The 27935-nt window shown below is 58.7% G+C and overlaps 2 protein-coding genes across 2 annotated transcripts in view; one reads left to right on the top strand and one right to left on the bottom strand.

Annotated features, from left to right (window-relative positions):
- Positions 1-27935, top strand: part of CORO7 (coronin 7) — a 57390-nt gene that overhangs the window by 18264 nt on the left and 11191 nt on the right. The window contains exons 7-9 of the mRNA XM_079944662.1: positions 4650-4700; positions 10198-10284; positions 10727-10809. Of these exons, the coding sequence (XP_079800788.1) occupies positions 4650-4700; positions 10198-10284; positions 10727-10809 (221 nt within the window). The remainder of the gene's footprint in view (positions 1-4649; positions 4701-10197; positions 10285-10726; positions 10810-27935) is intronic.
- On the bottom strand, positions 15112-26145 carry VASN (vasorin). Its single transcript, XM_079944663.1, has 2 exons — positions 25905-26145; positions 15112-17796 (listed from the first exon to the last, which is right to left on the bottom strand). Exon 2 carries the CDS (start codon positions 17784-17786, stop codon positions 15756-15758), a length of 2031 nt encoding a protein of 676 aa, XP_079800789.1. The 5' UTR covers positions 17787-17796; positions 25905-26145; the 3' UTR covers positions 15112-15755.

The raw sequence follows: 27935 nt of genomic DNA, 5'->3' as shown, positions 1-27935 counted from the left end.
GCATAATGTCCTTAAGGTTCATTCATACTGTAGCATGTGACAGGGTTTCCTTTTTCAGACTGAAAAATATTTCATTGAATGTGTATACCATGTTTTGTTTTGTTTTGTTTTTTGGCTGTGTTGGGTCTTTGCTGCTGTGCGCGGGCTTTCTCTAGTTGCAGCGAGCGGGGGCTACTCTTTGTTGCAGTGCATGGGCTTCTGGTTGCGGTGGCTTTTCTTTTTGCGGAGCACAGGCTTCAGTAGTTGCAGCACGCAGGCTCAGTAGTTGTAGAATACGGGCCCTAGAGTGTGTGGGCTTCAGTAGTTGTGGCGCATGGGCTCTAGGGTGCGCAGGCTTCAGTATTGTGGCGTGTGGGCTCAGTAGTGTGGCTCTCAGGCTCTAGAGTGCAGGCTCAGTAGTTGTGGTGCACGGGCTTAGTTGCTTCGTGGCATGTGGGATATTCCTGGACCAGAGATCAAACCCGTGTCCCCTGCATTGGCAGGCGGATTCTTAACCACTGTACCACCAGGGAAGTCCCATGTTTTGTTTCCATTCATCTGTCAGTGGACACTTGGGTTGCCTCTGTGTCTTGGGTATCGTGAATAATGCTGCTGCGAACATGGGTGTGCAAATATTTCTTTGTGACCCTATTTTCAGTTCTTTTGGGTTTATACCCAGAGTTGCTGAATCATATGATAATTCTATTTTTAATTTTTTGAGGAACTGCTAGACTGTTTTCCATAGCATCTGTACCATTCTATGTTCCCACCACCATGCACAAGGATTCCAACTTTCCACACCCTCACCAACACTTGTTATATTCCAGATTTTTTGATAGTAGCCATTCTGTCGGGTGTGAGGTGATATCTTACTATAATTTTCATTTGCATTTCTCTGAGGATTAGTGATGTTAAACATCTTTTCACTTGCTTGTTGGCCATTTGTGTATCTATGGGAAAATGTCTATTCAAGTTCTTCGCTCATTTTTAGTTGGTTTATTTGATTTTTCATTTTTGAGTAATATGAGTTCTTTATATGCTCTGGATATTTATTCCTTATAAGATAGATGATGTGAAAATATTTTCTCCCATTCTGTAGGTTGTCTTTTTACTCTGTTGTGGTCTTTGATAAACAAAAGTTAAGTTTTACGTAGTCTCATTTGTCTATTTTTGCTTTTCTCTGTGCTTTATTATCATATTTAAGAAATCATTACCGGGCTTCCCTGGTGGCACAGTGCTTAAGAATCCGCTTGCCAATGCAGGGGACACGGGTTCGAGCACTAGTCTGGGAAGATCCCACATGCCACGGAGCAGCTAAACCCGTGCACCACAACTACTGAGCCTGTGCTCTAGAGCCTGTGAGCCACAACTCCTGAAGCCTGGGCGCCTAGAGCCCGTGCTCTGCAACAAGAGAAGCCACCACAATGAGAAACCTGCGCACCACAACTAGAAGATGCCTGTGCACAGCAACAAAGACCCAATGCAGGCAAAAATAAATTAAATAAATAAATAAATAAAATTTTTAAAAAAGAAAGAAATCATTACCAAATTCAATGTCATGAAGTTTTTCCCCTATGTTTTCTTCTTGGAGTTTTATGGTTTGGGGTCTGAGCTATTTATTTTTTTTATCGCTGAACAATATTCCATTGTATGAATGTACCACAGTTTATTTATTCATTCACTTACTGAGGAACTTCTTGACTGCTTCCAGTTTTTTGCAAGTGCTATAAACATTTATGTGGATATAAGTTTTTAACTTATTTCGGTAAATACTTAGGATATTAGGTAAATACAGTTGCTGAATCATGTAGTAAGAGTTTTTTTTTTTCTTTAAAGCTTTGTAAGAAACTGCCAGGCTGTCTTCTAAAGTGGCCTTAATCATTTTGCATTCCCACCAGAAGTGTGAATGAGAGTTCCTGTTGCTCCACATCCTCACCAGTATTTGGTGTTGTCAGGTTTTTTTTGTTTTTGTTTTTTTTTTTTTTTGCGGTATGTGGGCCTCTCACTGTTGTGGCCTCTCCCGTTGTGGAGCACGGGCTCCGGACGCGCAGGCTCAGCGGCCATGGCTCACGGGCCCAGCCGCTCCGTGGCATGTGGGATCTTCCCGGACCAGGGCTCGAACCCATGTCCCCTGCTTTGGCAGGTGGACTCTCAACCACTGCGCCACCAGGGAAGCCCTGGTATTGTCAGTTTTTTGAAATTTAGGCATTCTAGTAGGTTTGTAGTGGTAGCTTATTGTTGTTTTAATTTACAGTTCCTTAATGAGATACAGTGTTAAGCATCTTTTCATGTTTTCATTTTTCATCTGTGTATCTTTTTTGGTGAGGTGTCCATTCTGATCTCTTGTCTATTTTTTAATTTTTTTTTCTTAGTTTTAAGTGTTCTTTGTGTTTTTTGGATATAAGTTCTTTCTCAGATATGTGCTTTGCAAATGTTTTCTCCCAGTCTGTGGCATGTCTTTATTTCCTTAACAGTGTCTTTTGCAGACCAGTAGTTTATAATTTTAATGAAGTCCAATTTATCAGTTTTTTCTTTCATAGGTCACACTTTTGGTATTGTATCTAATAGGTCATTGCCAAACCCAAGGTCACCTAGGTTTTCTCATATGCTATCTTCTAGAGGTTTTATAATAAAGGTTTGTGTTTTTATGTTTAAGACTATGATCCAGGGCTTCCCTGGTGGCGCAGTGGTTGAGAGTCTGCCTGCCGATGCAGGGGACACGGGTTTGTGCCCCGGTCTGGGAAGATCCCACATGCCGCGGAGCGGCTGGGCCTGTGAGCCATGGCCGCTGAGCCTGCGCTTCCGGAGCCTGTGCTCCGCAACGGGAGAGGCCACAACAGTGAGAGGCCTGCGTACCGCAAAAAAAAAAAAAGACTATGATCCATTTTTAGTTGATTTTTGTGAAAGATGTAAAGTCTGTGTCTAGATTCATTTCTTTGCATGTGGATGCCCAGTTGTTCCAGCACCATTTGTTGAAAAGACTGTCTTTGCTCCATTGTATTGCCTTTGCTCCCTTGTCTTGCCTTTGCTCCCTTGTCGAAGATCAGCTGGCTGTAGTTAAGGGGGTCTTCCTCTGGGCTCTCTGTTCTGTTCCATTGATCTATTTGTCTGTCTTTGTGCAGATCCACACCGTCCTGATTACTGTAGCTTTAGAATATAGCCGGGAAGCAGCAGTCCTCCACCTTTGTTCTTCTCCTTTATTTTGTGTTGACGATTCTGAGTCTTTTGCCTCTCCACATAAGCTTCATAATCAGTTTGTCGCTATTCACAAAACTTGTTGGGATGTTCATTGGGATTGTATTGAATCTATAAGTCAAGTTGGGAAGAGCTGATATCTTGACAATATTGAGTATTCCTAACTGTGAACATGGAATATCTCTGCATTTGTTTAATTCTGTGATTTCTTTCAGCAGTTCTGTAGTATTCCTCATGTAGATCTTATACGTATTTTGTTAGTTTTTTTTTTTGGCTGTGCCGTGTGGCATGCAGGGTCTTAGTTCCCCGACCAGGGATTGAACCTGCGCCCCCTGCAGTGGAAGCATGGAGTCTTAACCTCTGGACCACCAGGGAAGTCCCATTTTGTTAGATTTCTAGCTAAGTATTTCATTTTTGTGGGGTGCTGATATAAATGGTATTGTGTTTTTAATTTCAAATTCCAATTGTTCATTGCTGGTTGATTGTTTTTTGAAATAAGAAAATATGAATCTGTGCTGATCGGAAAAAAGTGGAGCTGTACTAAGATGTAAAAAGGAAAAGCTGATCACCCCTCACCTGCCTCACCCCTGGTGCCAGCATTAAAACATGGCCCGTGCCTGTCAAGACCTTTCTCCTTACTCAGCAGACTTGCAAAACATACAGGAATGTGGTCAGACAAATGGAGTTTTTTACTTTTACCACAGTAGAATCACACCTCACCACGTAACTCTGCATCTTCCTTTTTGCAGTTAACAATTTATCATGGCCAAGCCTGTAAATAGTCAATGGATACAGATTCTGCCTCCTCTCCCCCAGTTCTTTGTGCATGTACATTTGTGTACACTTTCACACTCACACACACAGAGAGATTATTCCACAGAAAGAAAGCTGTTTATATAAGGTATGGGCATTTTGTTTTGGTATTTTTTTTCTTCTTTTTTCGTCTGTTCCCATCCCCACCCTCAGTCAGGTATTCTGAACCAGTAACTGTGTGCTGAGTGATAGATGGATGTGCAAGCTTGCTGTCCTGGTTAGACGCCAAGTTAAGTGTAGAAATTATGTTGTCCTGTGAGCCCCTCTAGGCTGGGCTGAGCACAGGGCCAGACACATGTGTAGCGGCTGGGAACCTAGAGTTTGGTTCTGGTCCTGTTTCTCCATCTGTGAAGGGGTCATGGTGATAGCACGGCTTCATAAGGTGGTTGGAAAGATAGGGTGAGATCATGCGTGTCACATAGTAGGTACTTCGGAAATGTGAACTCTTGTCACAGCCTTTGTTGTGGGTGATGGGCTGGAAAGGGGGCCTGCCCCCTGCTGTGAGAAGGAGGAACTGGGCTGGGGAGGGGTCGCCTGGTGCCTGATTCTCAACCTGTGTACTGGGTGTGGGACCATCAGAGCCTAGGGGTGGGGGAGATAGGCCCCCTCCCAGAGGACCTCCCCGGCCTAATTGTGCTGTTTTCTCCTCTCTGCTTTTCCAGGACAAGCAATTGCGCATCTTTGACCCCAGAGCCAAGCCCGAGGCCTCCCAGGTGAGTTGTGTGGGCAGCGAAGCTGGATTGAGGCCCCAGCGGCTTCAGCAGGCACGGGCAAGGGCAGCTCAGCCTCTGACACACAGATTCTGCCACGCCCCGTGCCCCTGGCTGAGGCCTGGCGGGTACGTGGGGGTCACCTGGGAGGTGGCTCGAGGCTCTTTCTGGGAAGCATGTTCTGGGTCTTGGGAGGATCCAGCTTTGATCACAGGGTGGGGGCAGCCAGGCCGCCCACAGGCCTTCGGTGGAAGCATCCTGTGGCTTCAGGAAGCTAATTTGAGATTCCAACTTCCTCTCCTTTGAAACCCTCATCTCTACCCACCTTTCCTGGTACGGTCAGCGGAGGCCAGCCACAGAGGAGCCAAGAAGACCCAGCCCCCACCCTCTGCACCCCTCCAGGCCCTGGTGCTGGGGGGCCTGCCTGATCTGTGGGCCCCGGGCGCTGAGCGGGTTCGGTTTGTGTCTGGCTGTGCATGGGTGCATGTGGCCCTTTGAGTTCCAAACGAGGAGGCCAGGCGATGGGTTCATGCTGCAGGCATTGAGCCACTGGGGACTCGTTCATTCATTTGAGAACAACTTGGTGCCAGGCATAGAATGTTCTGTGGTGAACGAGACAGATACGGGCAATTGCTGGGGGGCTCCTCTTGCTGGAGTGATTTAGTGCTTCCCTGAGGGGCTGGCTTGGGGCTGAGGCCTGAGTGCTGCTGTGGACGGCCTGGGGCGGGCTGAGCTTGTCCTAGGAGCCTGAGTCAGGGGCTTGTCACCTGTGCTTTGGGAGCCATTAGGGTTATAAGCCAACAGTGAAATGAGCGGATTTACATTTTTAAAAATTCTTCTAGAAGCTGAGGAGCCTTCTTTCCTGAGGAAGGTGCAGTTCAGGGTTCTGCTGCCAGCTCGTGGGCAGAGCTCTCCAGTGAGGCCCCAGGCCCAGCAGAGATGCCTCATCTCCATTTCTAGGACTTGTTCCCCACCCGGGCTCAAGGGTAATCCACCAGTCTAAACCCAAGCAGTAGTAGCGCACACAGACACACACACACACACACAGACACACACACACACACAGACACACACACACACACACACACACACCCCTCCCCTTCATACAGCCAATTGCAGCTCTTTCCCAGGGCAGTGCAGTCAGCTCCACCTCTGACTGGCTGAAGACCAAGAGGAGGCCCCATCCTGGCAGGTGAACCAAGCCCAGCAGAAGTGGCTTTAGCTCCACCCTGGCCTTGCTTCCTCGAGGCTGGGTCTTGGTTCCTTGGTGTCGTCGCCCCTTGGCTGTGGTGGAGCTATGTGAGCCTCAGGGCAGCGTGAGCAGTGGGCCTCACTGTAGCTTTCTGTGTTAAATAACCTTCAGTCTTTGCCTGGAAAGGGGCCCCAGGCTCAGCTCGAGGAGGGAGACTGAGGCCCTGTCCCTGCAGCTTTCTCAGGTCACCCTCTCCTCCCCAGGGTCCAGGCCACAGCGCCCGGCACCTCCATTCCTGCCCCAGCTAGGCAGTGCCTCTGGCCAGCTCATCCAGCTGAACCCTTTCCTCCTTTCTCTCCTCCTCCTCCAGCAACTGGGGGCAGTCATGGTGCTGAGGTAGAGATGCAATGGCTGCCGTCCAAGGGCTCCAAGTTCAGAGAAGAGGGAGGGAGCCCCCCTGAAGGGGGTTTCTGGGCCGAGGAGACCCGGGAAGAGCGTGGGTGGCTCCCACCCCCTCCTAGCTCCTGGGACGCTGCCTGTGCTTGGCCGCTTGTGCGGGGGCAGCAGGACCTGGAATGCTGCCCTCTGCCTGGCCCTGCCCCCCACTTCCGCCAGGGCATCTGGCCCACACCTGGCTTCTATTAAGAAAACTGCTGCTGGCAGCCAGGGTCGGTGTGAGCCGAGGGGCCAGCTCGGGGGAGAGGCCTTCTGGGAGTGCCTTCTTCTGAGATCCTCCTTCCCCACTGGAGGGGGTACTGGTGGGGGTTGGGGAAGAAGGCACTGCCCTCCCTCCAGCTTCTGCCCTCCCTGCCCCACTGGCTGTCCCCATGGCCTGGGGGCTGGGCAGGGAGGCCTGGGGAGTCCTCCCTCCACTGTCTTTTTTGGGCCCTTCCTCTGGAGACTGGAGCTTGGAGCAGGGGATGCTTGGGCGGCTCCCTCCTGTTCACACCCTCGGCTTTGCTTTTAGGTTGCATTTATGACGGGTTATTATGTCCCAGGCTCTTGGCACGCACAATCTCCTTCCACTCTCCTGACCATCCTGTAAAGTCAGTCCTTTGGTTATTTTTTCCCCCAGGGTTTCACAGCTGAGTGGCAGAGGCAGGTTCAGTCCATCTGACTCCGGAGCCCCAGGCCTCTCCTGCCCCTTCACTGTGCCAGAGCCCCAGTGGGGGTGGCCGAGGCCCTGAAGCCATGGCTGTGCCAGGGAAGTAGAAGCCACAGCTGAGGGGGTACCCAGGGGTGGTGAGCTTTGACAGGCTGGTCCAGGGCAGGAGGGGGCCAGAGGACCTCTGGCGTGGACAGGCGGAACTGCTCCTTCCGACCACCCCGTGTCAGACAGGCCTGGGGGGCCAGCATCTGCAGCCCAGGACTGAGCCTGGCTGAGGAGGGGTGTGGGTGAGTGATGGGGGTCTTACCACCGGAGAAGGTCCCCTCACCCTAGGAAGGAGCCCAGGGCCGCTCTTCCAGTCGCCCTGCCCCACACAGGAAGCGTTGCTGTGGCGACAGAGGGGGGATTTGGCTTCACTGCAGCTGGAATGCTGGGTATGCGCCTGCTCCTGGCGCCCCTGTACTGGGCAGGCGCGGCCTGGCCTCAGCCCCTCCTGTTTTCTCCTTGGGGCCAGGTGTGGGGGAGACATGGGAGTACCGAGGGGCTTCTCCACGAGCAGGACACCTAGCTGCCTGTAAGAGGGAAACCCCAAGGCCTGGCCTGCAGGCTCGGGATCACCATCAGCGGCTTCCTATGACAGGGCTCAGGTTCGGGTGGCAGGGTGCCTGGGTCCCAACTGCAGCCTCCCCTCTACCCCAGGAGAATGAGAATCCAGGGATTTGGAGGGAGGGCTCCTCCTCCCCGAGTCCCACTGAGGTCAGCAAAGAACTTGCCATTTTTGAAACTGAAAGTCACTCCGGTGATCTGGGGATAGAGGAATGGGGAGGGGGTCCTTGGCCTCCCCTCCAAGTTGCTGGGGCTTCCTCTGGCCCCTGGGGCAGACTGAGCTGGGTGTGCCCATGTTGGGTGCACTGGGCTCAGCCTAAGCTCTGACCTTGTCTCCACCTCCTGGGTGCCATGTCCTCTGAGACCCGAGGTGAGAGTGGAGAGCTGTGGGGCGAGCAGGACTCGCCAGCCCACAATGCCCTGCCCATCACTGCCTGGTTCCCCCAGTGTGAACTCGTCCAGGGAGGATTGCTGGAGACCCGAGGTGCCTGGGGGCAGCCAGCATCCTGGGCTCCTCCTGGTCTGGGCTCTGCTGCCTTCTGGCTGTGCCTGTCTCCTTGCCTGTCCTCCATCAGCTCCTCTTGTGCAGACAGAGAACAGTAACGGTTGGTGTAGGTGGCTGTCCTACTGGGTGACTTGGGGCAGATGGCTTCCTCTCTCTGGGCCTCTGGTTTCTCTGTGTGTGAAATAGGAAGGTTGAGACACGGGCCAAAGAATGTTCCATCCAAACCTGTGCCTCTGGATGAAAAACGCTCCCTCGCTGTCCACAGGCCCTGTAGACCCTGCTCCGCCTCCTCCTCTCCCCCGACCCCGCTGCCAGCTGTGCCGGCCTCTTCGCTCTCCGAGACCCCGACTCTTCACAGATGCTGGTCCCCACCACTGGCTCACGCCTGCCAATCCTTCACATCTTAAGTGTTACCCTAAATCCACTGCCCTCAATTATACTCTATTGTACCCTGTTACCATGCTTCTAAAAAATGCACATTGATGTGTGCCGGACACAACCCTGAGCGCTTCGCCCTCCACAGTGGGTCCATCATGGTGCTCTTTGTGTGGGTCAGGACACTGAGGCACATCCTGGGACGAGGCTGTTGGTGGCTTGGCTTTCACCCAGTCAGTCTGACTCCAAAGCTTGCACCCCTAACCCCCCACTTACAGCAACTCGCTGACATAGTTATTTCTGTTTGGTTCACATCTGCCTTTCAACCTGTACGTTCTATGAGTTTGCGGACCCTTTCTGTTTTGTTGACCATGTCCCCAGTGCCTAGTGTCACATGCAACTCAAATATTCATATTATGAAAGAACAAGTGAGTGAGCAGCCCTGCTTCACCCCGGACGTGACCATCCATCTGAGATGTGTTCGGCCCCACTGCCAGCTCCCAGCAGAGTACCTGGCCAGGAGGAGGCCTGCACGGCTGTTGAATGAATGAATGGTGTGCTAACGTAGTACGAGCCGTCTGGTGCTCCTTACATGGGATGTTTGCACACCGATGAGAGGGCGAGAGCCCATGTGACACTTCTGATTGACCCTGGGGTGTTGGTGGCGGAGCTGACCCTTGCCCTGACCCCACAGCCCGTCTTGCGTAAAGAGAGGGATGTTGGGCCCTAGTTCTCAGGCTCCAGCCCTGACTTCCTGTGCCGACTACAGCCGGGTGGGAAGGAAGCAGTGAGAAAAGCCCCTTGAATGACACGGAGCCGTTTCCGATGGTCTCCCACGCTGGGGTCGGCTTCCGCGGGCTGGGGAGGGGGCGCGGGGCCAGCTCCTCACAGCCGCCTGGCTCCCTCATTCATTCCCAAGGAGATCGTGGGAAGCTGGGAGGAAGCTGGCCACAGTTTGGGGTGAGCTAATTTTGGTAACAGGGTCTTTGGTCTCAGGCTCCAGGGGCCAGGGTGACTGGGAGGGAGCTGTTTGCATTTCCTCTGGCCCCCTCAGCTCCCCCCTGCTTGGGCCCGGGGGACAGGGCCGCCTGCGGTTTGAACTCATCTCTCCTCCCAGGGGCCCAGCAAACCTTCCTGCTGGCAGCTCCAGTACCACGGGAGGGCCAAGAGGGGCACTCTTCTGCCCTCTCCAGGGACTGTTCCCCATGCTTGGCACCAGGCCCTCTCCCTGGCCCCCTGGCAGCGTCAAGAGGCAACAGTAATACTCGTAATCCCTCGATCTGCACGGCGCTTTGTGGCTGGCCTGTTCCTATCACATGTGGTCTCAGTTGATCCTCGCGACAGTCCTGGGAAGTAGGCAGCCCAGGCCACGAGCAAGGAAAATGAAGTTCCGAGAGGGCACTGGGGTCCTCAGAGCCCGAGGATGGTGACCAGCAGCCAAGTGCCTCCCCCTGGACACCTGCAGAGGCAAGGACGTGCCGCCGTCCTGAGCCCCATCACCGCAGCAAGAGGGGCCTGGCCATGAGCAGAACAGCCCGACAGGCCCCTTACAAGGAGGGAGACTGAGCCCAAGCTTCGTGGCCAAGTAGGCCCTCTGGGTGCAGAGCTGTCCCCAGCTGACCCCTCCTGCCCTCTGGAGGGCTCTCAGGTGGGTGCCCCCCCCACCAAGGAGGCCCCCAAGGCTCAACTCAGTGCCATCTTTTTCCTCCTCCAGAGCACGTGGGCCCATGAGAACAGCAGGGATGGCCGGCTGGTGTGGACAGGCATCCAGGAGCACCTTGTGTCCACTGGTTTCAACAAGGTAGGTCTCCTCCCAGAGGAGTAGGGCATCCACACCAAGAGGGCGGGGGCGAGGCCCACTGGGAGGGGGGGCTGGGGCCAGCTCCAGACCCGTCCATATACGGCCCTGTGTGCAGCCGGGTCTCAGAGCCCCAGGGGACCAACGGCTGTTGAAAACGGGCAGATTCCATCTGCAATAGCTAAGCCTGACCCTGGGAACTGCGGTGGGCCCCCCCAGGGACCAGAGTCCACAGAGGGAACCGCCCCTTGTCCCTTGTCACCTAAGGGTTCTTAAAGGGGCAGGACATGAAAACCCAAACTCTCCCTCCCTGGCATGACTTACCCCCCCCCCCCCCCCACCGAATGCTCTGCTCTGGGGCGAGTGCTCCCGTGCCAGGCTGTGTCCTTAGTCCCTGGGTTCCGGGCTGGGCCCCTCTGAGCCCCTCTTTGCCCCCTCCCTGCAGATGCATGAGCGTGAAGTGAAGCTCTGGGACACCCGGCTCTTCTCCAGCGCCTGCACCTCCCTCACCCTGGACACCTCTCCCAGGTAGGAGTGGCTGGCGTGTTGGAATGGCTGGGGGCGTTGAGGGCCCAGTGATGTCTGTAAGTGCACACTGCTGGTTGTGGGGCAGGCTTCTGCCCGGGGGCTTGTGCTGGTGTGTTTTGGCGTTTGGGGAGGGGACTGTGACTCGGCGGTGCCGGGACAGGGAGTCTGGGGATGCGCTTGATTTTGCTGTGAGTGTTCTGGTGGAGCCAAAGACTGAAGAAACTGAGGCTACGATCATGAGGTGGCCGCGGGGTGACGTGGGGTCAGGTGGGCTGGCAGGTCTGGAGGCTCCAGTGCAGGACGGAGGCAGGCCTCAGACCTGCAATTTCTGTGAGACCTCAGCCCTGGCCACATGCTTGTCACTGGTGGTCCTGGGCGGGTTGGGGGGTGCAGGCAGCCTGGAGGTACAGTGCACCTCATCCTTCCACCCTCCTGGAAGCGTGTGCAAGAGGGTTTATGGTGGTGCCCCACGGGGTCCTGGCCCAGCCAGCTCTGTGCAGGGGCAACCCACGCACCAGGATGCCCGCTGAGGAGATGAGGTACAGGAGGCTGGAGGACTGCAGCCCGGCTGGTGCAGGAGGTGGTGGGACCTGGTTCCCGTTCAGCTGTGACTCTTGGGGCGGCTTGCTGAACACCCCACCCAGGCAGGGACCTGGGAGGTCAGAGCCAGGATGGGGCCTTGGTCCTTGGATATCCATTCAGCCCCTTCCTCTTCCGTTTTACAACTAGGGAAACTGAGTCATAGAGGGCGTGGTGACCTGTCCAGGCTCTGGGAGCAGTGAGGGCCGTGTCTAGGGCACGCAGGGCTGAGTGCCGTAAGAGCTCCTGCCAGGGCGACCCCGCTGAGAGCCCCCAGAGAAGGGGAAACCATCAGGGTGGCACTCCCATCCTGTCTCACAACCCAGGGAAAGCCTGGGGTGCTGAAAAGGCCCAATTTGCAGATGAGGGAGGCAAGGCTGAGTGAGATCCCATAGCAGTAGGTGTGAGGCCTCTGTCTGCTCTTGGCCCTGGGGATACAGCGGGATGTTACCAGGGTCCCCCTGCGCTGGAGGAATCAGGGCCCCCAGGCCTTCTGGCTTCATGTCCAGCAACCCCTCCCCCAGCCCTCATGCTGCACTGATATCTTGTCCTCCACGCCTACCCAGGCCAGACAGCCCCTTCCCTATGGGGCCCCCCAGCAGAGGGAGGGAACTGGCCCAGCCTGGAAAAGGGAGCCAGCACTACCATCAAATGCTCCTCTCCCCACCACTTCCTGCCTTCCAGGCTCCGCCCCATCTGTGCTGGCCCCACCCCCACCCCAGGAGCAGCCCCTGCCCAGCCCCAGTGTGGCCCCTTGGGGAGTTAACGATGCCCAGACCCCATGGTGCCACTGGCCAAGGCTGACCCTGTAATTATAGCAGTTAAGAATAGCCTCGCAGGGCCAGCGAGGCCTGGAATTTCTCAAATCACTCCCAGATGGGCGGCCAGGCCAGTGTCCCGCCCCGTTCATCCCCCAGTCCTGGCCACTGCCCCACTGGGCCCACGCCCTTGGCAAAGGAGCTGGGACTCTCCAGCCCTCTACAAAGCTGGTGGATGCCAGGGATGCGTGCCAGCCTCCAGGCTGGCCTGAGAGGTGGTGGGTCCCCTACCCCCAGGCTCCCCAGAAGCCAGAACCCCTCAGAAGCCCCCTGGGGTGTTGGGGGCTGCTGAGTGAACTGGACTGAAGGTAGGAAGTGTGCAGGGTGTCAGCTGTGGGCACGGCATGGGTCTCCACCGCACCCGCTCAGTTTCTTTTCTATTTTACAGATTTTCCATCTCCATTTGGGCAGAACAGTATGAACTCTTATAAGAGCTATAGGGGGCCAGGGGTCAGGCACATGCCCCTCCCCAGCTTCTCCCAGGGAGGACCCAGGGCCCCACCCTCCCAGGGGCCTCTGTCTCTGCTCCCATCTGTGCCCTTCCCCTGCTCATCTGTGTTGTTTGTGGAGCACACCTCCCCATGTGGGACGCGCAGGGCAGCAGGTCCTATCTGTAAAGCTGGGCTCGGGCAGCAGGTCCACAGATGGCTGCCCTGTACTTCCTGTGCTGGGTGGAGGTGGGGGGTTACCGGCAGGGCCTGGGCTAACGGAGCAGCTCGTGCTCCGGTCCAGGAGACACAGAAACACCACCACCTGTCTCGGGTGCCCTGCTCCTGGGCTGGGTGAATGGTCAACAGTATCGGCCCTGAGCTGAAGGCAGATGGAGATTTGTCTCCACACGTTACCAAAGAATAAAAGCTGAAGCCAGAGAAATCGATCTTCTCTTGAGGTCACCCTGGCAGCAAGCCTCACAGGGTCGACGCTGGGAGTCTGTTCTGCTTCTTCACACTGAGGTGTCCACCTCTGGCCAGAGGCACTGGCCCTGCATCCCAGCGAGTTCCCTGGAGGTTGGGAACCCCCTCCCTGCCTGCCTTCTGCGGCTCTCAGTAGCCCCTCCCCTCTCCTGGAGGGCCAAGCCCTCCCCGCAAGGCTGGTACCCCCACCTCCTGGGCCAGGGAGCAGGTGTTGGGATCCGTCCCTGCCTGCTGTGAGCAAGCTGCTGTCTTACCGTTTCCGGCCTGTGATTCTCTTCTGTAGAGGGATCACTGGACGTGAAATGGGAGCATGTGTAGCCCGCGTGGCACAGGGCCTGTGGCAGCGAGGACCCAGCAGTTGGGGGCTGGCGTCTCCCCACAGCAGGATCACCCTGGGTAGTGGCTGTATCTTGGCTCGGTCCCCAACTCGTTCCCTGGCCCTCTCTTCGTCCCCCGGCCCCTCATCTGATGGGATGCCCGAAGACCTTTTCTGGGAGGGCTGGCGTGAGCGCTCAGGCCCCTTTCTGTGGGCCCCACCACTCACCCCGCCCCTGCGGCCCCACTAGCCAGGTTTAGCTTTGCAGCGAAAACAGTCATTCAGCAGCCACTGTGTTTAGCAGCAGCCCATAGACCCACAATGGCCCCTTTGACGGGGCCGCCGAAGGGGAGGGCAGGCCTCGCCAGAGCCATTCCCCTAATGGGACCCAGGCCCATAGGAAATCCACCTGGGCTGCTGCCTCCGCTGCCTCAGGAAGAAGGGGCCCCACCCAGGCCCGCTGCCACCACTCTCTGCCCACCATGACCCACCTCCTCCCTTCTCATGCCAGAACCCTCAGCAGCCGATAATTGAATCCAGAGCCTGTGTGGCCGGGCCTGACTCTGCACTGACATCAACGCCCAGAACCGCAGGGCCTGCTCCCCAGGCCTGGCTGGGCTGTCTCCTTCCCGCCAGGGTGAGGCTGGGGGCCAGGGGCCATGACCCATGCAGGGAGATGGGCATGGGGCCGCAGGGAGGCTCGCTCTAGCCTTTGCAGGGCCTCTCTGGCTCCAGGGGCACCTCCCTTTGTGCCACAGGGTAATAGGAAAAGGTGCTGGGCGCATGTGTCTGTCACTGTTCCTAAGCTCCCAGCACCTGGTCCAGGCCAGGGCTGTGCATAGCATCCCTGGGGGCCCTGCCCCCACCTTGGCCTGTGGCTTCCTGGAAAACACTCCCACTTCCGGGGTTTCTGGAAAGCCTGGGTACTTTACTCAAGTGCAGAGAGTAAAGGGGCATCACAGGGCCACCTGCCCCTAACAGCCCTGGCTCAGTCCCTGCCTCCTCACCCAGCAAAGCGCTCCTGCCATTCAGGATCTGTGCTGCTTCTCTACCAAGGCCCTTTCTCTGTAGCTAGAGCAGGAGGCTGGGAGCAAGGTCTTGCAGCCTGAGCCCATGCAGAGGGGCCACAGGACTGCAGGAAGGGCTGGGCCGTGTGTGCCATCTGGTCCAGGACCATCCATGAGGGCCTGGCAGGACATGGCTCAAGGCACCTCCTCCACAGAGGAAGGCAGGCGGTGAACTGCTCATCAGACCCATCTCTGAGGAGGGACCCTTGGGGGTCATCTTGGCCTGCGTCTGCCATGAGCGTCTCCCCAGCCTCTCCCAGGAGCTCTGCAGCTCCTGCTGGCAGAAGACTGGGCCTGGGAAGGGTAAGGCTGCCCTAACCGTTCCTCTACCCGGAGGTTGAAGTGGCCCCTTTCCTATCCCAGCTCCCTCCTGGTTCCCAGTCTCACTGGGAAGCTGGTCCAGGCACCTCAGTCGAGCGGACTGAGCAGACACAACCCAGGGCAGGACAGCCTAGGGCATGCTGACTAGGGCCTGGTGCCTGCTGGGGAGAGGGGTCCCTGGCCCCAGCTTCCCCACAGAGAGGGCTGTCCCTTTAGGCTGACCCTGTGAGCCCCCACCCTCCCTTAGTCCAGCCCAGATACCCTGGGGCCATGCCTGAGAAACATGCTTGTTTCTTTTCATCTTTTATTTTTCTTACAAAAGGCTTTCATATCATCATTTGTCTTACAAAAACCAAAGTCCTTGTCTCTGAGTTTGAAAAACATTTTCCCAGAATAAATGGGAAGGGATCTTTTATAAATATATTTTAAAAAACAAAAGCAAAACTTGTTCCTAAAGCATCTTTCTTTCCAGTTTCTTTTGTTCCTTCACTTTCTGGGGCTGAGGCAGTTTCACCCACCCCATCCCCAGTCCCACTCTCCCTCTGCTCTCTTTTCTGGGGGCTTCCTTCACTGGCCCCCAGAGTCTCCTTGGGGTGGGGGGCTTGGCAGCCCGGGCCTGTGTTACCAGCACACGGCAGGGCCCGCCCCACCCCAGAGGTTGCATGTTGCAGAAGACGGGGCTGACGCCATCCTCTAGGCACTCGGGCGGGGGGTGGGGGGACCTTAGAGGTTATCACCTGGGTCCCAGCTTCTTACAGATGAGGAGACCAAGGTCCAGAGACGGGCAGGGACTTGCTGTGGTCACACAGCCCTGGTCCTGACATGTCCTCATCGTACAGATCTGAGAACTTCCTTGATCTGGCAGCAGGAGGGCCCTGGCCAGTCCCAGTGGGGCCGAGAGCCTGGCCCCGACCGTCCATCACTCGCAGGCTTAGATGTAGGGCTTAGCTGGGAGGGACCCCTGGGGGCCGGGCCCCGAGTAGCCCATGAGTGGCACCTCACACTCAGGCCCAGCAGGCGGGACCTCCCCACCACCCTCAGTCGCCTTGGGGCCTGGCTCCAAGGGGGCCTTCACCCCCTCCAGCTCCAGGGGCCCGGCCCCTGGCCCCACTTGCCCTTTGCCCTGAGCCACAGCTGCCGCGGCCCGCCCCCGCCGCACACAGAAGGCCGCCCCCACAGCAGCCAGCACGGCCAGGAGCACGGCGGCCAGGGCGGGCGCAATCAGGAGTGGCAGGTTGCCCTCTCGGGCCTGGGTGACTGGGGCGTGGTTGGAGCGGACTGCCGGGGGCGTGCGGGCCTCCCCACAGGCCTCCTCGCTCTCAGGCACCCTCCCGGCCCCCAGGGGCCGGACGCAGATGGAGTAGGTGGCGTTGGGCCGCAGCTGGGTGACCGTGTACTCTGCGAGTGAGGCCGGCAGCCGCAGTGTCACTGGCCGTTTGTCGGGACCCGACAGGTTGCGGTAGGTGAGGCGGAGGCTCCTGAGCTGCACGGTGCTGCCCTGCAGGTAGCGCTGCAGTCCCACCCGCAGGGAGGTGGGGCTAGCGGGCTCAATGCCAAGGGGCAGGGGCTGGGGTGGCTGCATGGTGGCCGGGGCAGGGCTGGGCCTCGGCCCTGGCCTCACCCGGCTCTCACAGTACAGGCCCGTGAAGCCCTCAGGACACAGGCACTCCAGGTGGCCCCGCGCCCCCAGGTGGCAGGTGCCCCCACTGAGGCAGATGGATGCCGGGCAGTCCTGGGGCTGGGGGGCAGGACCCATGGTGGGCGGGGCAGGGGGCAGTCGGCTCAGGGCCTCAGTGGTTGGCTCCGTGGGGCTGAGCCAGGTGGGAGCCATGCTGGAAGGTGGGGCTGTGGGCGCCCACACCGTGGGCCTCATGGTGGGCACCGTGGCCGTGGTGGTGGTGGCTGGGCAGCCAAAGTCGGCGTAATCAAGGTCCAGGAGCAGCCGGCCGGCGTTCTTGGGTGGAAAGTGGCAGCGTGTCTCCTCAGGGCTGGCCAGCGCCACACGGCTCTCCCGCACCCAGGGGCCGAACCAGCTCAGGGGGCACACGCAGTTGAAGGGGTTGCGGGCAGCTGCCAGGAGCCGCAGGCGGGGGAAGAGGACCGAGAGCTCGTGCGGCAGGGCCTGCAGGCTCAGGTTGCTCAGGTCCAGCTCCTGCAGGGCTGCCAGGCCGGCCAGGTCCTCGGGCCGCAGCTGGGCGATGCGGGTGTTGCCTGCCAGCCGCAGGCGCGTCAGGCCCCGCAGGCCCCGGATGGCGGGCGGCGCGAGCTCCAGCTGGTTGTCGGCCACGTCCAGGTCGTGGAGGTTGCGCAGGCGGCCAAAGAGCCCCTCGTCCAGCCGCTGCAGCCCCAGGCCGGCCAGCCGCAGCGCCTCCACGTTGGCGGTGTCCAGGATGCCAGGCTCCAGGGCTGGGAGGCTGTTGTGGCTGAGGTCAAGCAGCAGCAAGCGTGGCAGGTGCAGCGGGGGCAGCGCCCGCAGCTCATTGTCCTGCAGTTTGAGCTCCAGTAGGTGGTCGAGCGCGTCAAAGGCGCCGGGCTGGATGTGGTGGATGCGGTTCTTGCCCAGGTAGAGGCGCTCCAGGCGCCGCAGGCCACGGAAGGTCTCGTTGGTGATTTCCCGAAGCCTATTGGCAGTCAGGTCCAGGTTGCTGAGGTTGACCAGTGGCTGGAAGACCCCACCAGGCAGGCTGGCAATCTGGTTCTGTGACAGGTCCAGGAGCTGCAGGCCCGGCAGGCCGGCAAAGCTGCCCGCGTCGAGTGTGGTGATGCCATTCTCAAAGATGTACAGGCCCACCGTGTCGGGCGGCACATCAAGAGGCACGGTGGTCCCCTGGCGGGCGGTGCAGAAGACTGTCTGTGGCTGGTTGCACTGGCAGCCGGATGGGCAACCCCGCACCCTGGGCTCCAGGACCGGCAGCAGCAGCAGCAGCGGCAGCAACAGGGGCGGGGGTGTCTTGGAGCGCATCTTCTGGTCCCTGGGAGCAGAGAGGAAAGCGGGAGACCCTGAGTCAGGGGCCCCAGGGGACAGCCACTCCAGGAAGGACCGGGAAGGGAATTCCCAGCCCCCTTCTCCACTCCCCGCCCCCAAACCCAACAGCATACAGTAGTTATGAGTCAGGTCCCTAGTGCCCTGGCTGGGTTCCTGTCCCTGCCCTGTCACTTCTTTGCTATGTGACTTTGAGCAATCACATGACCTTGTTACGATATCAGTTGCTACTTCCTGCGCTGACACCAGGGTTCGGTGGGCTGATGCACACAGAGGGGGGCCTGGCCCCCAAACACTCAGTGACCACAAATAACCCCCTTCTCCTTAACTCCAGCCCTTTGGCCTCTCTGTGGCTCAGAGAGAACACGTGGTCAAAAAACATCAGACTCTGTGCCCTCCCCCTAAACCACCCCAAAAATCTCTGCTGAGGTGGACAGCGAAGGAGGGAGAATGGTGGGTTCTGGAGCGGCAGCCCCTCCCGCAGCATCTGGGAGAGACCAGGCAGGCAGGCGGCCGAGCATGTAAGTAGAGAAGCTGCCTGCCCTGGGCCACTGGCCGCTGCCACCGCACTCTGAGTCCGCTGAATGAGGAGAGACCACAGCAGGAAGACTTCACGGGGAAACTCTGGGATTGGTGTTTTTCCACTTGTGAAGTCAGACCTGCCTAGGACATGGCCAGCAGGAGAGTTCCCCGGGGAGGCAGAGGAGGGCTGGAGCCCTTGGCAGGTGTCCCTGCTGTGGGAAGGGGGGAGGCAGGGAACCTTGGTCTTCAGATCCCCCATCTCTGAGCCACGATGAAAGAACTAGAGGTGAGGGGCCCCCAGCCTCCCTGGGCTGACCCAGGTCTCAGGTTGGGGGACGTTGGTTGTGTGGTGGCCCCAGAGGCAGTGTCAAGCCTGGAAACGCTTCGCAGATCATATCCTCTATCGTTTCTTGGGAATCAACTCTAGGCCAAGCCCTGAGCAAGAGGAGCAGCAGCCCTTCCCACGTGCCCGCAGCACTGAACGTCTACAGTCTTCTCGTTTAGTCCCCCAGCAGCCACTCCAGGTGGAAGCTGTTCTCCTCACCCCCAGATGACAGGAGAAGAGGCTCCTGGAGGTGCAGTGACTTGCTGCTTTTGCACTCCCGGAAAATCTGAGCCAGAGCCCAGGTCCTTAACCACATCCAGGTGTGGCTGGGCCTGCCCTCCTGATGTGGGGCCCAGTCCTGCCCAGGTGGGGGTGGCTCCCCCAGCCGCACCAGGCTCCCACTCGTAGCTGGAACTGCCTGAGACAGGATAGGGCCACAGCATGGGCCCCCCTTCACTCAGGCTCCTGCGGGCAGCCCGGAGGCCACCCCAGCAGCGGTCCCCACACTGTGGTTCCCTAAAGTCCCCGAGAGGCCGGCATGCCTCCCCTCCAGGTGCCTCCTACTCTCACAAGGGCCTTTTGTGCTGGGGCTCAGCCTCCCCTTCCCCCATGCTGGCCAGCCATCCAGCCACACAGGTAGCGTGGCCCCCTACGCAGCCCATGTTCTGCCCAATGCCGTGGATCGGGCTGCCCCTCCCCAAGGATGTGGGCTCCTGGAACGTGAGGCGGAGGAGGGGCAGGTGGTCCCCAGGAGGCCACTATGGTGTTGGGCCAGCTCTGACTAAAAGCCCATCACCAGGTTGGGCCTGCCTAGGCCCTGCCCACCTGCAGGGTCTCCTCTGCCCCTCACTAGTTAAAACTGATGACTGCCCTTCAGAGGCCAGCTAGGGAGGCCTTCCCTGACCCCAGCCAGTGCCGCCTGCTCTGCTCTCTAGATTCTGCTGTACCCTCCCTGAGGGGAGGCCCTGTTTTTGCTCCCTGTATCCCAGAGCCCATCTTTTGCTGAGTGAATGGCAGAGGAGCATCTTGCACTCAGCCTCAGATGAACCTCAGCCAGAACCCGGGAGGCCTCGTGTGCCCCCAGCCCTGCCGGCGCCATTCCCAGGGGGCTGTGTGTGCCACACCTGGCCTCCTTCCCTGTGGGGACCCGCTCCACCCTCCCTGACTCAGAAGGCGGCGGGTATGGCCTGGCCTCCAGATGTGGGCTGTGAGCAACCCCCACCCCCTCATGCACCTGGGGGGTGAGCTGCCTCCCCCTGAGTTAACCCTCCTGGTGGGGGTGGGGGTGGCAGGCAGGGTCAGGAAGGGCACAGCCAGGCTCTGGGGTGGGAGGGGACCTTACACTTGGCCAGCCTGGCCACCCCTACAGCTTCAGCTCCCCTGAGCCTTATAAAAGATCACAGTTAAAAGCTCACACTCCAGTCAGGCAGCCCTGGGCCAGGGGCACCCGAACTGTGAGGCCACAGACAGCAGCTTTCTCTCAGTTTCCTCATCGTCCACCTGGGCATTCCAGAATGGACACCTCCCAGGATTGGGAGCACTTAGCTCCGAGGAGCCAGGTATGTGGTCCTTAGGGGCCTGGGATGCTTACTGGGGGGTGTTTCCCATTCTGCATTGATGAGGGGACCAGCATGGGCTCTGAGCTTCACCTGTAGTCTGCTGGCCCTTTAATCAGTAAAGTCATCATGGGGGAAGGAGGCAGGAACACCGGGGGTCTGTCTGGCCACAGAGGCAATCTGGGTAAGCTGATGGAGAGTGGGCGTTGGGTCAGAACAAGAGCAGCTGGCATTCTGGGCTGGGGAGACCCCAGTAGGCAGCAGCTACCCTGCTTCCAGTCCACAGGATGCAGGGATGAGTGCCTCTGCCTGAGCCCCATTCCACCTGTCCAGCAATGAGCTGGCACTGGGGCTTGGGAAAATGGCAAGCTGTGGGCTGTCAGCTCCAGGGGGCTCTGCCACCAAGAACAGATCAGAGAGCCCCCAGAGGGGACCCAGAGGGCACTGACTGACTGGAGGGGGCCGGTGACACGGCAGCAGGAGACCAGCTCTGACCCTAAATAGCTTCCCAGATCCTTTCTCACCTGTGGGCTTTTTTTCTTAGCAGCCCTGCTTCACTTTCTGGAGTTGTTCTGAGCACGTGTTGTGGTTCTGTGTTGTTCTGTTTGTTTTAAATGGGGAAGTTCTTTTAACAAGTTCTGGGAGCGATTCCGCCTGTCTGGGTGCATGCTGGTGTGTGTGTGCATTGGGGGTGGGAGTGTCTCGTTGGGGTCATGGCTGCCCTGGCCCTTGCAATTTCAGCAGCCCTGAAGGACCAGGGGCCTGGGCTTTGATATCTGATCTGCTGACTCGATGCAGGGAGGTGGGCCCTTTCCCTCTGCAAAGGGTGTGGGGAGAGTTCTAGAGGTAGCCCTGGGATTTGAGCGGGGGGGAGTGGAGGCAGGAGGGCAGAGTGTCCAGGGCCTCCCCTCCACTTGGACTCGCCTTGGCCTGGCCCCACCACAAGGGCCCTCTAGGGGACAGTGCTGGGATGGGGCTTTGGGGTCTGACTGCCTGCATTTGCACCCTGGCTGCATGATAGCCTGGCCACAGCCCTTAGCCTCAGTTCCCATCTGTGAAGTGGGGGAGGCTGGGTACAGCGCCTGAGTCTCAGGGCTTGTTTAGTTTGTATTTGGAGGACATTCTAGGTGGTCAGTAAACACTACCTAGTGAGGGTGTCACCCATAAAACCTGAGTCTTGCCCTCCGCATGCATGGGGTGAGGATGCCATGGTGTGAGAGGGGCTTCACGCAGATTTAGGCACAGACAGGAGGCCCCCTGGGCTCAGGGTAAGGCCTCTACGCAAAGGCTGCCCTCCATCCTCAGGCGTGGAAAAACAGGAGAAGCTAGAGAGAACAGCCTGGGAGGTGGGAGGAAGGTGCCTTTAGTTCTAGAAGGGGGTGGGGGGAAGTGAGCTGTCCTTTGGCCGGCAGTTCAGCATGTGATGGGGGAGGAGGGGGAGCAGAAGGAGGGGCTCAGTGAGTAACGACATCATCATTTCAGCTCTCAGGGGGACCCAGAGTGTCCCCACCCACCCCCAAGTGTGGGACACCTGGAGGCACCCACTCATAGGCCCTGGATCAGGCAGGGACTGGCAAGTGAGTGGAACCCCGGGCCTTCGGGTGACCACATGAGACCTCAGGCTGGAGCATCTCCTGTGCCTGGCCAGTGGGGAACAGGAATGGGCAAACAGAAGCAGGCACACGTCCCTTTCCGTACCCAATACTGCGGAGTGGGTACAGGGGTCTGGAGCTGCAGATCTGACCCCACGGCTCTGGGCCTCTGGCTCCCAGTGCCGGCCCGCCAGGGTGAAGCACTGCCGGCCAGGCCTGGCAGCAGCCCAGCCCAGGAGTCTGCCAACCCCCCAGGCAGGCGGGACCATGCCGGCAGCCAGGACAGTTGGCTCCAGTTTCGCTGACGTGTCTGAGGAGGCTCCAGGCCCGGGCTGGGTCCACCATTCTCCCCATCCCTGGGGAGAAGCAGCCCTTGGCCCAGCAGGTTGGGGTCTCTATCCTGGGCCCTCATGGAAGGGGCCGAGGGGGCTGAGCCTCAGGTTCCTCGGAGATAGCCCTCTTGGGGGGTGGTCCTAGCCCTGCCTTTTGATTAAGCCCTGCCCTTTGGTGGTGGGGGTACCCACCAGTCTTGGCGTCTCTGCTTTACTTACTCCATCACCACCCCCAGCGGGTTCTACTCACGCTATGGGTAAGTCCTGACACTCCACACCATGAACTCATCCGGGCTTCCCTTCCGTCTCCCACCTATAGGGCTTCTCAACTCCAGCTGCACATCAAAATCACCAAGAAGCTTTAGAAAGTTCCTAATGCTCACACCACACCCTCCCCCGGCCAATTAAATAAGAATTTCTGGGGTGAGACCCAGGCAGAGTTGTGTTTTAGCGAAGCTGCTTGGGTGGGTCTCCTGTATAGCCAGGCCTCAGATCCTGGGGCAGAATATTGCCAAGGGGGATAGTCTGTACGTCAGCCCGTCTCCCTGTCCAGGGAAGAGTCTAGATCCCTGAGCAGGTATGGCCAGCTGGCAGCACCAGAAGAGCAGGAGCTAGACCTCCTCCCCCTTCCCCACTCCATGGCAGGAGCTGCCTGGCCCCAGGTGGGTGTCTTCTGTGGCACTGTGGGTGACTTGGCAGCTGCTAGACCTGTCAGCCCAGGGCAGGGAGACCAGTGACTAAGGCCAGTCCCTGGCTCAAGTGAGCCCTCAGGGTGGCAGGACATGCCTTCTCAGCAGAGGTGCCACTCTGCTGGAAGAGGACACCTGCTGCCCCAGGAGCTATGTGGTGGCTGCGGCCCAACTTGAAATGGGCTGGTCCAGATGCCACCGTCAGCACGTGCAGTTGTGATGCCACTGGGGCTGGGCTCAGACATGGGGCTTGCTCACTGCCCTGTCCCCACCCAGGGCCAAGCACCCGTCAACTAAGGCCCTAACTCTGCAATTAAACCTGAATTTACCAGAGGAAGACCTTAGTCACCAAGGGAGGCCACCAGCCCCAAGCCGGCTGGGCCCAGGCTGTCTGGGGCCTAGACAGGGTCTGAGAAGGAGGTAGCCCCAGAGGGGTCTTGCCCTTCTCATTCCATCATGCCCAGGGTCTCGGTTACCCTGCAGCAAAGGAGGCCCTTCCTGGGGCCTGTGAGATGATCGGTGGGCAGGTGGGGTTGATTAGGGGAGCCACAAGTCTGCCTCTCACCTCTCACTGCTGCCCACCCAGGCCCAGGGCCAGGGGGGCCCCAGTGGCCATCCCAGCCTCAGCCTCTTCTCAGTGCAGGCTAGCTCTCTCCTTCCTCCTTAATTAAATCTCTCAGGCAGCCTCTGAGGAATGTGAGAGCCTTACTGCGTTCCCTGGGAGGAGGCGGGTTGGGGCCCTTCCCCACCTTGGAGAAGAACTGGCCCCTCGCCTGTTCCCACCCCCCAATCCTAAGGTGGCCCAAGGGAGTCTGCTCCAGCCTCCTCATACCCAGGGAGGGTGGAATGAGGAAAAGCGGGGGAGGCCGGCGGGTCTGGCCGGCCAGGCGGCCCAGCCAGCTGAGGGAAAGCAATCCGGCTGACTCTGGAATGTGGAAACTGATAAAAGGAAGAAGGCTGAGCCCCCGCCCACCCTCAGCACACCCCTGCCCGCCCCCAAACACAGCCCTGCTCTGGTCACGCGCGCGCAGACACATGCCCACGCCAGACACACGCCCACTGGGCTGTGCTTTGGGACACACACGCACACACACGCCCTCCCCCTTCTCCAAGAACTCTCAAATTCCACAGCAGTGAGGGGAGCTGGTTTTCTTGGCAGTGCGGAGCCTTGGGCTCCCTGGCCCAGGGCGGGGACTCTGAGGGGGGCTCCGGGAGGGATCACTAACCCTGTTAAGTGGCATTGCTGTCCTTCCCATGAGCTCAGGGCCTGCCAGTGGTCAGGGATGCTTCTGTGGGCAGAGGCTCACCCAGCCTTCTCTCTGGCCACCAGGGGAACTGGCTGGCTGGCCTACTGAGGTGGGAGCTGCCTCCAGGGCCCAGCTGAGACCCTGCTGTCCTGATCCCAGGAACTGCTACCCACTTAAAAGCCCCCACAAGGACTCAACTCTTTACCTGGGACTTGTCCTAGCTCACCCAGGACTGTAGTGGAGGTGTCAGGAATGGGAGCCAGGAGCTGGATGCATCCCCTGCCCAGGGCATCTCCCTGGGGGTGTTTGCCAGAGGGGACTGCCTGGCGAGAGCACTGGTCTGGGCACTGTCTGAGGGGCTTCTCATGTTGAACCCCTCCTCCTCCATGTCCAGGGTCTGGAGAGAGTGGTGCCATTCCAGCAAATACCCTGGGACACCAGCCCCCACCTGCTCACTGGTCCCAGGTAGTTGTTTCACTGAAACATGAGGCCAGGGGAGGTGGGGACAGGCAGTGCCCGGGCCCCCAGCCTGGCACGCGTGTGCTCATCCTCCCTCCCTGGGCCCAGGAGAGGCCAGATAATGGTCTGGAGGGAATCCAGCTGGGCTGCTCATTACCAGAGCCCTCTTCCTGCCTCTGACACTCTGTTTACAGAAGCTCCAGGGGCTGATTCCCCTGGGAGAAGACAGCAAACTCAGGGGACTACTCTCCCATCCCCCACACTGCCTGCCTTAGCCCTGTTGGGCCTTGCCAACAGCTGGGCCTGCTGACCCCACTTGGAGGTCACCCACCCAGACACCCCTCTTTGCCCCCAACGCCCAAAGTCCAGCCTAGTGGGAAGGGACCTTGAGATTTAGTTCAGTCCCCCAGCCCTAGAAGCTCTTGGTCTGGGGAGGGGGCTCTGGGTCCTGGTGCCACGCCCCAGAGCCTCACCTGTCCTTGGTGCAGAAGGCAAGCAGAGGGACCCTCAGGGTCACTTCCTCCTTCCCACCTTTCACACTCCAGCCCTTGGCCCCAGCGGGAGAGGTAGTCAGCTACCCTGGTGTGGTAATCGTTAACAAATGGGGGTGAGGCAGAATGGCTGGCACTAATCAGCTGGCCTGCCAGTGACCACAGGGGACCTCAGCAGCCCTCAGGCTGCAGTGCTGCCAGCCCAGGGACACAAAAGACTAGGCTGGCTCCAGGCCATTGGGTTCACAGCCTGAGCAAAGCCCCTTCCCTGGCAGGGGCAGAGATGGGGCACCCTGATACCTGGAGTACAACCCAGTCAGCCAAGGTCTGTACCCCATTTCCAGGGTTGCATGCCTGTGGGCCCCTTGCTCTGCCCTGAGTGACAGAGCCCTCAGGACGGACCCCAGGCCGTCGATCTGCACAGGGGGACAGGGGTTAGGGGTATTCATGCCCAGAACCAGTGTCACTCCAGGAGGTAAAAGTAACCCAAGACTCTGGCTTGGCCATCCCCTCAAAGGGGTTTGTTTCATAAAACTGGTCATGCCGGAGGGCCCAGCCGTGGGAGGAGGGAGGGGGTGTTTATTTTGTCTGCTTGCAGCCCCGCGGGCCGGTGAGCCGCGTACTCGCGCGTGCGCGCACCCCGGCCGTGGAGCTGTCGGAGCCCGAGGACTGCCAGATAAGGGGGCGGGCCGGGGGCGCACGGTGCCCGCCCGCCGTGCGTCCCCGAGTTGATCCAGTTGATCGTGCAGGACTGGGGGCCGCGTGCCCGCCCTGAGTGCATGTGCGTGCGGCGGAGGTCGGGGGGGTCCGCGCGCGTGATCGGCGCGTGTGCACAGCCCGTCCCCTGTTCCCGCCCGCAGCCCCCCAGCCCGGTAGACACTCACCGGGCGGCAGCGGCGGCGGCGGCGGCGGGAGCCGGGCGGGACGGGCCGCGGCCTCAGGGCTTCCTGGCCCGGAGGCCGGAGGGGTCCTGGGTCCTGAGGTCTTGAGGTGCCGAGGCAGCCGCGTCCGCGTCTCCCCGCCCCAAGGCTTGGGCTGCGGAGTCGGCTCGCGGGAGGCGGGTTCAGTCTTAAGAGTCTGGGGGCGTGGCCGCCATGGGCGGGGGGTGTGGCTGTTCCCTATTGGCCGAGGTGGGGCCGACGGAGACCCGCCTCTCCTCTGCTGAAAGGGTCATTCGGCCAAGAAGCCAGGTCCTCACCCCGCCAACTCCCGACCAGGCGGGCAAGAGAGACCTTGCTTGGCTCCGTCGGGAGTCAGGAGTCCTGCGGTCCAGTCTGGTCTGCCACTAGTTTGTAATATGACCCTGGCAGATCCCTTTTTCCCTGTGAAGAAGCGAACGAATAATGAGTGAGACCAAGCATCCCAAACCTGGATGCCTGTGACATAGCAGGCAGGTGATAAAAACTCGAGGAACGGACCCCAGAGCCTGTGGAGACCTGGGGAGGGGAGACTCAGTAGCTATGACCTGTCCCAGTCTGCCAGAGCTTCAGGTTTTACAGAAGAAACTGGAAATCTGGATTTTTTATGTGAAATCTTTCCGTGTTGTTGTTGGTAGCTAATCCCAATTTCAGAAACTCCTGGCTAGGCCACACACACAGATCCCTTCTGAGAGCCTCATAAGTACAACCTCTAGTGCCAAATCTGAGTCCTGGGGTCGTTTTGCTGTGAGCACCTCTGGACCACTTTCCTCATGTCTTAGATGAAGGGAGCAACACCCAGGAAGGGGACATGATAGACTACCCACAGTTACCGGCAGCTTCAAGGCCAGAATGTGCTGGGGGGTGCTGGGCTGAAATGTAAGGTTGGGCCTCGCTGTCAGTAGGTGGGGCCTGGGTGCTGCTGACAGTGGCCCTTAATGGGGCAGAAGGGGTGGGTGCCAGGGGCTGGGCTAGTCCAGAAAAATCCCCTGCCTTGGAGGATTCCAGGAAAACACTCTGCCCTCCTCCCCCTCTGCACTTGTGGTCAGAGTCATGCCTCAGAGCCTTTGGGGACCCAGCTCAGCTCCTAACTTACAGCCGGCTCCAGGACACCCGCCACCCCGTCCAGCCCAGCCCACAGTCAGGGCTTGGCTGGGCCAGCTCAAATCTCGGGGGGTGGGGCCTGAAGGCTTATCCCAGCAGGCTGGGCCACACCAACTTGCATGGTGTTTGAAGGACTGGATCACCTCCAGAAGGCAGGATAGCCTCCGTGTCCAGTCTCTAACAGGGCTAAGCAGGGTCCAGGTGCAACGGTTACCTCCCAGACTTTTCTTCTCAGCTCTTCGCCTCCTCAGGACCTCTCCCCAACACGGCCCCCTTTCAGGATGGGCAGAGGTCTCCACCCCATGCTTTTGTTGTTATATGTGGCTGTGGAGTGTGCCTTGCACACCTCTAAACGTCCGTTCCTAGGCCAGTGCAGGCCCTCAGGTGTGCTTCATTTGGCTCCTGTGGGACTTTTTAAAAATTTGAAGCCATTGCCAACATTGAAAAATCCAGTAGTTTCACATTAAAATGGGACTTCCCAGCTTGCCTTGAGTGGGAACTCTCGGCCAAGGCTGGGCAGCAGCTGCCCCCTGTGACCAAGGCCCAGACTCACAGGTGGCCCCAGTCCCCACCAAGCCTAGTTGTCTCACACCAGGCTGCTGCACTCCTTCAGTTTCCTGAAGCATTTGAGTTTGCGGTCAGCTCAGACTGTCCCTATGCCTCTGCCCTTGGGCCCTGTGTCCCCTAAGGCCCTCAGGAGACCCCAGCCTGACTCTCCTCCAGGAACAGGACTTCCTGACAGGTCCTGAATCTTCTCGCCTCTGTGGCCATTTCTTGCTGATAGTGAGATCCCACCTGCCTAAAGGATCCATCCCCTGCCCCAATCCTAAGCCTGGACTCACACAGGCCATGCTCCTGTCCACCCGGAGGTTCAAGGACAGCTTCCAGGAGGCC

This window comes from Stenella coeruleoalba (genome assembly GCF_951394435.1).
Source record: "Stenella coeruleoalba genome assembly, chromosome: 15".
Taxonomy (NCBI): domain Eukaryota; kingdom Metazoa; phylum Chordata; class Mammalia; order Artiodactyla; family Delphinidae; genus Stenella; species Stenella coeruleoalba.
The sequence above is the reverse complement of the archived record's forward strand: the minus strand, read 5'-3'. Positions and strand labels throughout refer to the sequence as shown.

Excerpts from the sequence above, each read along its gene's own strand:
- VASN (XM_079944663.1), bottom strand. The coding sequence starts at position 17,786 with ATGCGCTCCAAGACACCCCCGCCCCTGTTGCTGCCGCTGCTGCTGCTG.